Below are 13,765 nucleotides of genomic sequence, written 5' to 3'. Positions count from 1 at the left end.
AATTTATAAGTTAAGCAATGCAGCAAACAATTTGCACAGAAACTTATTTCACAAACAAGAAGTCCAGATGCCCCAAAGTGAAGTTTACTACCAAGAAGCCTCAATCCACCAGGACACACTATGTAGAAAACCACTCTTTGCTCTTGTCCATACAAAAAACAGTTTACCTTATTGTGGCTTAAAGTACAGAATCATGTCAGGTTAAACTGTTTTCACCACTTTGTTAGAGAATGTACACTAACTCCAAAAATGAGTTTAGATATGCTTTGGATTTCTCAATCACGGAACAAAGGAAGTCCTGAATACTCCAAACATTTATACACCATAACTGTTTGTAGGACTGGGATCTAAGATGCGACAGCCCTAGGTATGGCACTATGGAATATATACATCCACACTCTTACAAGAATTTCAGAAGTCTGGTAACTGATCACACCTTGAAACATCTAAAATTGCACAGTGAAGTAAATTCATGAGCATTTCTGATCATGCATGTCTCCAAATACATAAACATATTATTTGAACTGTTGTGATACTTCCCACAGGTTTGCACAGTAACTTTACGTATGATACACACATGGCACTTATGTTTGAATGTACATTCAGTTCATGTATCTGTAATGGAATCTCACGCATACACAGAATGTATGCATCTGTGTACAATTGATTAATCTCAATCAATGCCATCGTAAGTCCATCTACCTAGAGACTCACTTATTAACTTAAACACAGATGCATTCATAGTAAACTTCCATGTTTTCTTCCTTTTTTGAGAAGCAGCCACTCTCACAACTCAATTCCAACAAGAAAGGTGATTGAGAACTCCCTCAGAAAACTTAACAGTTCTGCCACTAAGCCTACAGTGCCCTGTCCCATTACAATGAAACCAGCTGAACCAACATTATAGCATGTTTAGACCCCTACAGAATTATGACTATCAAATTAGTTTTAGAAGTTAAACAGTGGGCAACAATATCATGACAAATTTTGAAAGTAGTTGTGTTATGCTTTATTACCACAAGCTGACAATTATAGTACGGAAAGGACTTTTAAATAGTTGAGAATGAATGTGAAATATGGAAGTAAAAGAGTTTACAAAATGGCATGAAAACATTGGTTGCATGTAAATTCAGTCTAAATATGTATTCCATAAGAACCTCTTGACTAAGTAATATTATTGAGAGTTACAGCTTTGAAGAACTGATAGCTTCTCTCCTTCATTTAATAGATCCTTTAGTGCAGGGGTCAGCTGTAGAACTGATAAATGAAATTGTTTTTAATTTATTAATGTAACTTCTGTTCACCATCCACACTACACTTGCCTACACTGTAACTTCTGTTCCATATTGTAATTCAAACCCCATTTTAAAACACTCACTCCATTTTGTAAAAGCTTCCTCCAATCTTCATTTTTGCAAACCCTGCTGTAATCTTATTAGTTTAGTTTAGATGTGTGAATGAGGTATGTATGGATGATGGAATCAACCTCCAGCCCCAGCCTGTCCTGATGAGATAAAGTTCAAATACCAACAGCTGAAGACCTAGACAACAGTCCTAAACAAAGTAAGAAGCATCCACCCTAAAAAGAAGAGAACAACAGAAGGAAGATCAAAGCCAGGTTCAAGGCTGAAAGTCACACCTGCAATTGATGGGTGATCAATCCAAACCCAGAGGCAGCGTGACACAGCAAGACCTATAGACTTTGAATCCAAACTAAAAGCCTATAAAAAAGAAGGGTGAGATGAGACACTCTGGGTAACATTCTGCTGCCAACATGGAAGGACATGGGTGCCTGCCCAACAGAGATCCAGCTTGTCCTTGTGCCCAGCTTTCCTGGCCAGTTAGCCGCCACAAGCTACGAACCCAAGCTACAAAATCAAGCTATGAACTTAAGCTATCTTCAGGACTGGTAACTATGCAGCAGCTGCAGAACATCTGATGGATGTGTGTGTATAGGTATGAGGTATAATGTGTGTGTATAAGAATTAAGATATTAGTTATTAGTCATAAATCAAATTATTATCATAATAAATGTGGTATCTTTGTCTTGCCCCCTGAAAAGATCCTGTGTAGTTTTGTCTGTACAACACAGCAATCTTTCAGAAGTGCTCTGCCGAGTCTTCATTTAGTCACTCTAATTTAAGGTTTCTTGTGAAAGTAATACATGTTAACATTTGTAGAAGGTCTCTTTCTATAAGTCTATAATATATAACTAAACTATTGTTGTATGTAAAGTAAATAAGGGTTTTAAAATGTTTAAGAAGCTTCATTTAAAATTAAAGTAAAATGCAGAACCCCCCGGACCTGTGGCCAGGACCCAGGTAATGTGAGTGTCACTGAAAATCAGCTCGCTTGCTGCCTTCGGCACCGGTGCCACAGGTTGCCTACCCCTGCTTTAGTGTATAGCTGTACTCTGAAAAGCCACTGTGTAAAACTGGGCCCTTCGCAATCAGCAGATGTTTTGCCTGTGTGTATTCAGAATCATATCTATTTATGTTAGTGACCAAAATAACAAATGGTGACAGCTTTTTATTCCAGTTAGCCCTGCAGAGCCACAAAGCTGACAGGGAGAGCTGGAGTCAATTTCTTCTTGTGCATCAACAAAATTCTAACATATTTGAAATCCCTTTGAAGGCAACAAGATTCCACAGGGTTCACTCATGACAATCTGGAAACAAGTGGTGGTATGCACACAACTAGAAGCAGAATTCAACCTTTATTACACATTGCAAAAAAGCAAGAGGAGCTCGTTTGCATTTCATATCCTAGGTGGAGTTTGAAACTAGAGCAAAGGAAACAAATTCCCTTGTAAACTGCACACATTTGATATTGAAGTTACTGACACACAGACATGAAATCCCATAATGCCGTTTTTACAGATTTGCTTTTCAGAGCAATGCCTTCTGTATTAAAATACTGGATCCCAATAAACCTTAAAGAGAATGAAGTAAGTGATTGTCTGGAGATGTGTCAATTTTGTGTCTATTCTGGAATCTGTTACCCTTTAATTGGCTTGACTGTTCACAGAACAGATGTCATACTTCTTTTCTGTTAGCATTAATTTTGTGTATTACACATAGTTACTACTGATTACTTCATGTCAAGAGTATGCCTATACCTAAGTATCTAAATAAGTGACTTGGTAGCCTATGTGATTGTATACATACACGTGCCAGTAATTTGTTAATTTAAAAGGTCTTCCGCTTCCCTTCCGAAAGAATGGAAACTGAAAAGTTAGCCTTCTGACTGAGGCATCAACAAAGGGCTCTCTTTTTAAAAAACGTCCTGCGAGTAAGAATGAACATTTATTTGCTAGGGCTGTTAATTAATCACAATTAACGCAAAACAAAAACTATTAAAAATTAATTGCGATTAAAATGATGCTTAATCACAATGTTCAACAATAGAACAATTTAAATTATGAATATTTTGATTTCTTCTTACATTTTCAAATATATTGATTTCAATTACAACACAGAATACTTCCATGCTCATAATACTCATTAAAAAAATAATGCATTAATTAAATGACTGACCTTCTTGGGGGAGAATTGTATGTCTTCTGCTCTGTGATTGTACACCCATTCTGCCATATATTTCATGTTATGGCAGTCTTGAATGACGATTGAGCATATGTTATTCGATTTAACAACACTTTCATTGCAGATCTGACAAAACGCAAATAAGGTACCAGTATGAGATTTCTAGGGTAGCTACAGCACTCAACCCAAGGTTTAAGAATCTGAAGTGCCTTCCAAAATCTGAGAGGGACGCGGTGCGTAATACGCTATCACAAGTCTTAAAACAGCAACACTCATTTACAAACTACAGAACCTGAACTACAAAAAAAGAAAATCCCTATTCTGTTGGTGGCATCTGACTCAGATGATGAAACTGAACCTGCATCCGTTCACACTGCTTTGGATCGTTACCTGCATGAGCCCGTCATCAGCATGGAAGCATCTCCTCTGGAATGGTGATTGAAGCACGAAGGGGCATACGAATGTTTAGCATACCTGGCACGTAAATACCTTGTAACGTCAGCTACAACAGTGCCATGAGAACACCTGTTCTCGCCTTCAGGTGAAACTGTAAATAAGAAGTGGGCAGTACTATCTCCCGTAAATGTAAACAAACTTGGCTGTCTTGGCAATTAGCTGAACAAGAAGTAGGATGGAGTAGACTCTAAAGTGTTACATTGTTTTGTTTTTGAGTGCAGTTATGTAACAAAAACACACACCATTTGTAAGTTTCACTTTCACAATAGATTGCACTACAGTACTTGTATGAGGTGAACTGAAAAATACAGTTTCTTTTATCTTTTTTACATTGCAAATATTTGTAATAAAAAATATATAATGAGCACTGTATACCTTATATTCTGTGTTGTAACTGAAATCAATACATTTGAAAATGTAGAAACATGTAAAAATATTTAAATAAATGGTATTCTATTAACAGTGAATAAAACTGATTAAATCACAATTTTTTTTAATCTCGTGATTAATTGCGATTAATTTTTTTAACCATGTGATAGCCCTTTTGCCTTTAAGAGGCTGGATTACTGGGGATAATCAGTGCTGCTACTAGCTTCCAGCCTCTTCTAGAAAGACAGTGAGTAACACTGCTGCTCTCTCCTATCCCACTTACAACAAACAGCTCCCAATCAATCACTGAATATCAGGGCAAGAAGTCACCTCAGGAGGTCATCTAGTCCAACCCCCTGCTCAAAGCAGGACCAATTCCCAACTAAATCATCCCAGTTAGGGCTTTGTCAAGCCTGACCTTAAAAATCTCTAAGGAAGGAGATTCCACCACCTCCTTAGATAACCCATTCCAGTGCTTCACCACCCTCCTAGTGAAATTTTTTTTCCTAATATCCAACCTAAACCTCCCCCACTGCAACTTGAGACTATTACTCCTTGTTCTGTCATCTGCTACCACTGAGAACAGTCTAGATCCATCCTCTTTGGAACCCTTTCAGGTAGTTGAAAGCTATCAAATCCCAACTCATTCTCCTCTTCTGCAGATAAACAATCCCAATTCCCTCAGCCTCTCCTCAAAAATTATGTGCTTCAGCCCTCTAATAATTTTTGTTGCCCTCCACTGGACTCTAATTTTTCCACATCCTCCTTGTAGTGCAGGGTCCAAAACTGGACACAGTACTCCAGATGAGGCCTCACCAATGTCAAATAGAGGGGAATGATCACGTCCCTAAATCTGCTCGGAATGCCCCTAGTTATACAGCCCAAAATGCCATTAGCCTTCTTGGCAACAAGGGCACATTATTGACTCATATCCAGCTTCTTGATCACTGTAACCCCTGGCCCTTTTCTGCAGAACTGCTGTCTAGCCATTCAGTCCCTAGTCTGCAGCAATGCATGAGATTCTTCTGTTCTCAGTACAGGACTCTGCACTTGTCCTTGTTGAACCACATCAGATTTCTTTTGGCCCAATCCTCTAATTTATCTAGGTCCCTTTGTATGGTAACTCTACCCTCCAGCATATCTATCACTCCTCCCAGTTTAGTGTCATCTGCAAATTTGCTGAGAGTGCAGTCCACGCCATCCTGCAGATCATTAATGAAGATACTGAACAAAACCGGTCCCAGGACCGACCCTTGGGGCACTCCACTTGATACCGGCTGCCACTGATCACTACCTGTGGAGCCTGACAATCTAGCCAGCTTTCTATCTACCTTACAGCCCATACTTCTTTAACTTGCTGGCAAGAATACTGTGGGAGACCGTATCAAAAGTTTTGCTAAAGTCAAGGACTAACACGTCCACTGCGTTCCCCTCATCCACAGAGCCAGTTATCTCGTCATAGAAGGCAATTAGGTTAGCCAGGCATGACACGCCCTTGGTGAATCCATGCTGATTGTTCCTGATCACTTTCCTCTCTTCTAAGTGCTTCAGAATTGATTCCTTGAGGACTTGCTCCATTATTTTTCCAGGGATTGGGTGAGGCTAACTGGCCTGTAATTCCCTGTATCCTCCTCCTTCCCTTTTTTTAAAGATGGGCACTACATTAGCCTTTTTCCAGTCATCAGGGACCTCCCCCGATCTTCCACTATGAAGCTTAACTATACATTTAATGTTGGTTTCTTTACTAAAACCTAGAAGAACCAACTTAGCAACACGTATCACACAAACACTGGCTACTTGTTAAGCACTAGTGCTAATCAATTCTTCATTTGAAACATTTTTTCCAAAAAACACAAAGTTTTTCAACTGAAAAACAATTACAGAAAATATTTAACTTTTCCTGACTAGCTCTATTAAATTATCATCTTCCTAGGTAGTCCCAGTCACCCATTACTAACTGATAAACAACCACACATTACTTAAATCTTGTCATGGATTTATAAGAGAATTTATAAATTGATTCTAATTAACAAGACTGACCTTATGCTAATCTCTAGTATTCAATATCATATCAAAGAACTATAAAGGTACTTTTTTGCAGCTTACAGCTAGAGTAAGTTAAAGGAGTACACTTTAGCCATTTTGTAAATGATTCAGTATTTTCCTATCACGTGAACATAACTGGATTCCTGAGATGAGTTCTGGAATCTCAGGATCTGGAAGGCTGGTTTGAAATTATTGGTTAATTAAAAGCACATGTGGGGTGGGGGCTGTTATTTTTGGTTTACTTGCTTTTGTGAATGTACTGAATCATACACTACATATTTACAGTCTGACACTTTATAACTCACGGTCTAACTGTCCTAAATTAAATAGAATCTGATCCCAATGGAAGGGGGCTTTTGCCTTGTCTTGCCCAGATGCCCTAGGCGTTGATATGTCTCAGGCTGACGTCGCCTTGCCCCCCATTTCCTCTTCATGATCCCCATGAGCGGCAGGATACCTGGCAATGGCCTGAGTAGTCTGGTGTGGGTGTCCCAGTGTCAGCCTCAGGGGTGCCACCCTGGGGAACTGTGGGACTCAGACAGGCCAAGTCCCTTGAGCTGGCAGCCTGCTGGAGGGAGTAACTGGTAGTCTGAAGACTGTTGGTAACTCTGTGGAGGATACAAATGGGGATAGCCACAAAATTTGAGATCTCAGTCCTAGAAGGATTTCAGGGGCCTCCAGCCCTTCCCCTACCCCCTCTTTAGTACCCTATGTCAGCAGAGTACAGTATGATCTCTCCACTTTTTGCAGACATGAGCAACTGAACTCAAAGTTGGCAACCCCCTTAAATACATAGGTAATGGGATGACATCACCACAATGTTTGTGTGTACTGTATCTGATGGCAACATCTGGACTGGCAAAGAGGATCACAGAGAGGATTTGAAATTTCAGAAATTTAAAACATCAATGTATTTCACCAGACTATCTGTGTTCTGTATTTCAGAACGATTTGAAGAATTGAGTGAGTTGTCAGCATTTGCTGTATCAAAGGACAAAACCACTTGTTCACTAACATGCTGCATTACCACAGCCCTTTGAAGTGACACTTTAGACTAGATTTAATTTGCTGATCTATAAATCAATTGAGGTGCTGATTTATAAAAACAAATCAGCACCCTTAATTGATACACACACACGTGTATACACATATACAGACACAAAGGGATTGACTTCCCTCTCAGACATTTTATAACTTTTGTAACGGAATTTACTTTTGTAACAGATGGGATGGGAGGGGATGGATGGATTTAAAATTATACATCAAACCTTCCTCAGGCCACAGGATCAAAGTGAGCTAAACTCTTGGAATTAAAATGTTCACTTTTTATTTTTGATTCTGTAACTGCCCCAATGCAACTTTTCCATAATGAAATTAAGGCATTTTAAGCTAATAGGAAACTGAGAATATTGCTGTTTACAGCGCTCAAGTGTTCTTAACATAATTCCAAAATGTCTCATGATTCTTGTAATTGAAGAGAATACTAGAAAGTCAATTATGTGAGAGAAAAGGAGAAAGTAACAGCATGGGCACAGACAAAATGTATATAGGTAGGCACATTTCCGGTCAGGACTGAAGACACATGCACACCAGGCCATTATGCCTCCAGTTTCAAATTCAGATTCATTAAAAAAAAATTCCCCAATTATTCATTTAGCAGTCTCCACATAAATCATCCACACGACTTTAGCATACAGATAAGCCCATATCGATACCACGCAATAACCATACAATCATGATTAGCTTGTAACTTATTTTTAAAGACACATTCGATTTTTTTCTCCCCTCACCCCATCATGTCACTATGAAGTAGAGTTAAGATTTTTTTTAAGTGCCTTAATTGTGCATTTCCATTCTTCAATGTGTTTGGATTTCTTTTAAGTTAAGGGTTAAACTCTCAGATTCTTGAGTTTATAACAATTGTTTCTGGTATACTTACAACATCCCTGTAATGTTTTTACTGATACATTTCTGATATGAACTCAACTTTAACTCAAGTTTAACGTAGTTTTTATAGGGAAATGTTTGGGTTTTTAAAATTTCCGATCACTAAGACAGACACTGAAAAGAATACAATTTTGTGATAGAATGTGATATTTTTAAGGATTTTAATATATATAATACCACTCTTAGTTTTAAAAAAATACACTTGTAAGGCCAGATTAAGCAGTACACTCTGGAGCAGCACGCCACTCTGGAGCAGCACAAAGCAGTCAGAGCATATATGCTAGTTTTTTCCAACTCTGGATGTCTACACTCATCTGCACCCATACTGGTCCCCCTCCACACACACACATTATGCTTCCACTTCAGCCTTGATCCCAAACATTTCCCCTGTACATGCACAAACACAAGTTTAGTCTGAGAGACTGAGCTAATGGTATATTGTTGGTGTGCAACCAGTAAATGGGATCAGGTGATGTTTCTTTCTGAGTTACTACTACGGAAAGGTGAAAAAGCTTGAGCTAGGTGAATTTCATTCTGTCACAAAGTGGGAGGATGAATGAGAATGGTACGAGGATGGTATCGTTAGCATTTTCTCCTCCTTTGCAGTATTGTCTAGGAAGTCTCAGTCAGCGGAAATGTTCCAGGTGCGGGAACACTGAAGTTTGGCTATCATCACCCGGAAACAGGGTCTAATATTTCTCACTACGGCGAGTTTATCATCTTCATTTTGGATACGAATGAACAGACTGGAATAGCCAAATCCATCTGTTTCTGGAGGGACAAAGCCATCTCAGAGTTTTAACTAGTTTCACTCACAGACATCCCTCCTGAAATAAAGGCAGAATGCAAGCATCTTTTGAAAAAGTGGTGATTAGGCCGTTGCTTAAGAAATCTTTTCCTGACATTTATGGTATCACTAATGCCTCTTTTCCCCCCTAAATTTCTCCATCAAGGATTTTCTCCCTGCAATGGCTAATATTCAGGTGTTCAAGCGAATTCTTTGAGATACGTCAGCAGCCTGTGGTACTGCTGACTGAAAGGTATTTGTGTGATTTATTCTTTACATTCTACTGTGAACTCTGGTCAGATGGCTGGAAAGCACACAGAAGTGGTTTCCCCTGCTCCTTTCAGAGAAGTGGTGCCGAGTAACTGTTGGGACCACAATGTTCAGGTCACTAGCATATGGGAAATATTACTGAGAAATGTATCCAAGCAGCCCACACCCACAATAAAGCATGTTTATTTTCATCTTCCCTCATTAGTAGTGTCCTGAAAATCCTTTCATATACAAAGAACGGGACCTTGGGAAGAAAATGGCTATGGCTCCAGCCCTCCCAAGACAAGCTGTAACTCATTCACCATTTTGTGCTTCTCATTGTCTGCTTCCTTATAAAAAAATAAAAATAATAAATACCAATCACTGCTCTATACAGGCTGAGTTGTATCTCCTTGAGAAATCTCTTTCTTTTGTGTGTGCCACTGTGGCAGGTGAGGTATGCCGGCACAGCCTCGCTCACAGGGCCTGTTTTGAATGCCCACGGGCCAACAGTTAGGCATTTTCAGTATATGGCCTTCAGCTCCAGAATTCCTTTCCACATTTGGTCCACCACTACCAGACTCTGTTGACTTTCAGGCCACAGTTTCTTCAGGCTTCTGCCTGATTGGGGATGTAAATAAGGTGCATTTGGTACTTTTAATGGATTAATTTTAAGAGCCAAATCCTTTAATTTTTGATTGGATACATACCTGTAGTGTCAGAGTGTAACATGAGGAGTAAACTTTAAACATTTTAATAAAAATAACTTGAGTGACAATCCAGTGAAATGCAACAGTAATCTTCCCATTATACTAGAGTCCTGATTTTCTAGTATCATATGCTGAATTAAGGAACTGTAGATGTCTAGTAGAGTTTGATCTGTAAGTACAACTACACAGAACAATCCACTTTGAGTGATCATAGATTAAAGAAAAGAACATCAAAATCCTCTGCTACTGGAAACATCATTATAGACCCTTACATTACAGACCTCATCCTTACATCATTACACATAACAGTGCTTGAATTGAACTGTTATAGGGAAAGGATCTTCATCCACACGTAAATTAAGAATATAATGAATGGGCTATCAGATTATTCCTCTCACACCCACTACAAATGTTGATCTAGTTATGTTACAATTTAACTAATTACTTTGCAACACCTTTATTTGTAAGATACTGTTCACCCATTAAATGCATTTCCTTCAGCCCTCCAGCAATTGTGAACAAAGGTGGCACTGGCTGAATCATGATAAGTCCAGTACCACTTACCCATACCAGAAGCGGGGATCATTGGAAATGCAATGGTTGAGATTCCGGTGTGCCAAAGCTTTCTTTTTATTTAAGACAAACTCCTGTAATTTCATTTTTACTTCTGTGCTTGCAACTGCACCTGAAACATCCAAAAAAAAAAAGAGAGGTTATTTAACCAACTTCATTTGATGAAAGCAGCAGTTAATTAAAACTTGCAACTTTCATTCACAAAGCAACAAAGAAAATATTTGAAAAGATTGAGAGCTAAATCTTTGGCTCTCCAATCAACGTAAAAAGCTTATTTCAAAGAAAAAAAGACAAAGAGGCTTCAATGAAGAACTCCTCTTTACTATCTGGACTTGTACATAATTGCAATCTATGTCTGAAAAGGGAGATATAATCAGAGATTTCTCATTTTCCTAAAAAAAGGTTTCTGAAGAGGATTTTTGTACTTGCACAAAAATACATGTAGAATAAAGCACTTGTACTAGGTATTCCAGCTTTCTTTTAATCAAAGGTATTTAGGATAAGGGGTCTTGGGCATAATCAAGTTTTTAAAATGTCACATCTGCAAGCACAAGGGGAATGAGATGAATATCTCATATGTAGACTTTGTCTTGAGAAATCTTGCAAATAAGGATCTCTTTGTTCAATGTATCTGTGTACAATAAGACCTACACAATATTCCAATTCAGTTACAAGTCTGCAATCCATTTCTTCAAATAGAAAATGTAGCATTTTAAAAAATATCTGAAATTTCAAAGTGTAGAGTTAAAATGTCAACTGTGTAATTTCTAATAATTATCTACTCCACAATAGAGACCAGTCTATTTTACTATGATGATGGATTAAAATTATCCTTCAGTTGGCAGAACTGATTCTCAGAGAGCATTTCTGAAGGAGTAACACAGAGACATTTTGGTAATCACAGCAAGTAGTATATGGGGGCTCATCTAAACCACAGTGTAAGCCAATCATCCAAAGGGATAACATCTGGAATGCAAGAAAGTCATCTGGACAGAAATATACACTGTCAAAGTCATGGGTAGAAAAGTCAGCCAAAACGAGCACCAGCTTTTACTTATTATACTTAACATTTTGATGCCACCAGATAGGTTGAAGAAAACTTTTCATTTGTCCGTGACGAAAAAGTCCTCAAAGTTATTTGCTCAGCACTGTTTGAAGGTGCAGCATTGCTCAACATTTTACAGGGAGTGATAAAATCTTAGAAATTTGTTTTTTGGGGGGAAAACAGTATTTCTTGTTACTTCTAGATAAAGTAGATTGGGCAATGATCCAAAGAGGTAGTTCAAATGAGGGAGGCTTGTAGGAAGTAATATAGTACAATGATGGAGAAGGTGAGAAGTAACAGAGAGCGACTAATAAGACCACATATCTTTAAAGATACTGTCTCGCCAAACAATTCTCATGTTTAATCACTAACATCTTCAAAATAATCAAATGTGGCTAGGTTATGGTGGCTCTGGTTAAAGATGACAGTATTTAGAAGCATCAAGCCAAATATGTGTAGCTCATAGTGTTTACAAAACCTCCACCGGCAATAAGTGTGTGTGTGAGTGTGAGTGAGAGCGCGCGCTGAAAGGCACTACATACATATCAAAGGAGAAACAAAAACTAAAGGCCTTCCATTCTCTGTCCAGTTCTGGGGAGACAGACAGAAAATGAGCCTGGCTTCACCCTCCACCATTCTCCAATGTTACCTCTGGCAGAATTGGAGCCTGACTCCAGAGGGTTTGAACTGGAACTCCCACCATTCTGTTACTGTGGGAAAGCATCCAGAATTAGTCTGCACATCCATCAGTTCCATTCAGATTTCTATCCTACACTTCAGAAAATGGGTAAATACACAGATGTGAAAACTGATTAATTATCCTTCCTGTATCAATTTAACACATCTAAGTGTCACTTTCATGTGAATTAAAACATTTTCTGTTCTCTAGGTACAGCAGATAATGGCATGCCAAAGATAAGGGGCAAACTAAAACAGACAAGTTTTAAAACTAAAATTAGTAAAAAGGCAAATAGCTAACAGGACATGTCCATTAATATCACCTCAACATTCCCTCATTTATTGTCTATTATACTTATTCTTGGTGTTATCACAGCACGTAAAACCCCCAGCCATGGCTCAGGATACCATTGTGCTAGGCGCTATACAAATGGAGCAAAAAGACAGTCCCTGACTCATAGTCCCAATGCTGTATCAAGGTGACTGGGGCAGAACCCACTGTGGTTCCACTGAAGTCAGTGAAATGCCACACTGGTGCAGAAGTCCTCACTAGAGGATCACTATTGTGACAAAGTTCCTCCTCTATCCTGGTGGGTCCTGCGCTTATTGGCGGATTTGCTCTCCTCACAGATTCACCCTGTGGGTTGGGAAACAGCCCAGAGACCTTCCCCTCTGGTAGGAGCCACAGTCCAGGTCAATTCCTCCTGTGTTTGATCAGGAGTTGGAGGTTTGGGGGGAACCTGGGCCCGCCCTCTACTCCAGGTTCCAGCCCACGGCCCTGTGGACTGCAGCTGTCTAGAGCGCCTCCTGGTACAGTTGCGTGACAGCTACAACTCCCTGGGCTACTTCCCCATGGTCTCCTCACAACACCTTCTTTATCCTCACCACAGGACCTTCACCTTGATGTCTGATAACGCTTGTACTTCTCAGTCCTCCAGCAGTATGCCTACTCACTCTCAGCTTCTTTCACGCCTCTTGCTCCCAGTTCCTCACACACACTTCCTCTTCTCTGGCTCCCCCTGGCCTGACTGGAGTGAGCCCTTTTATAGCATCAGAGGGGCCTTAATTAGAGTCAGGTGCTTAACAGCCTCACCTGACTCTTAGCAGGTTAATTGGAGTCAGGTGTTCTCATTAGCCTGGAGCAGCCCCTGCTCTGGTCACTCAGGGAACAGAAAACTGCTTATCCAGTGGCCAGTATATCTCCCTTCTACTACTCTGCTGTTAGGGGAGAGGGATAGCTCAGTGGTTTGAGCATTGGCCTGCTAAACCCAGGATTGTGAGTTCAATCTTTCAAGGGGCCACTTAGAGATGGGGGGGACACAACAGCAAACAGTACTTGGTCCTGCTAGTGAAGGCAAGGGGC

At 39.5% G+C, this 13,765-nt stretch overlaps 1 protein-coding gene across 4 annotated transcripts in view; it reads right to left on the bottom strand.

Moving 5' to 3' along the window:
• Window positions 1-13,765, bottom strand: part of HDAC4 (histone deacetylase 4) — a 450,554-nt gene that overhangs the window by 168,110 nt on the left and 268,679 nt on the right. For all 4 annotated transcript variants that reach the window (XM_030579819.1, XM_030579818.1, XM_030579820.1 and 1 more), the window contains one exon: window positions 10,671-10,791. In XM_030579819.1, the coding sequence (XP_030435679.1) occupies window positions 10,671-10,791 (121 nt within the window). The remainder of the gene's footprint in view (window positions 1-10,670; window positions 10,792-13,765) is intronic.

The sequence above is a fragment of the Gopherus evgoodei genome, chromosome 11 (assembly GCF_007399415.2).
Source record: "Gopherus evgoodei ecotype Sinaloan lineage chromosome 11, rGopEvg1_v1.p, whole genome shotgun sequence".
NCBI classification, from domain to species: Eukaryota; Metazoa; Chordata; order Testudines; family Testudinidae; genus Gopherus; species Gopherus evgoodei.
This window is presented reverse-complemented; position numbering and strand designations above follow the sequence as displayed.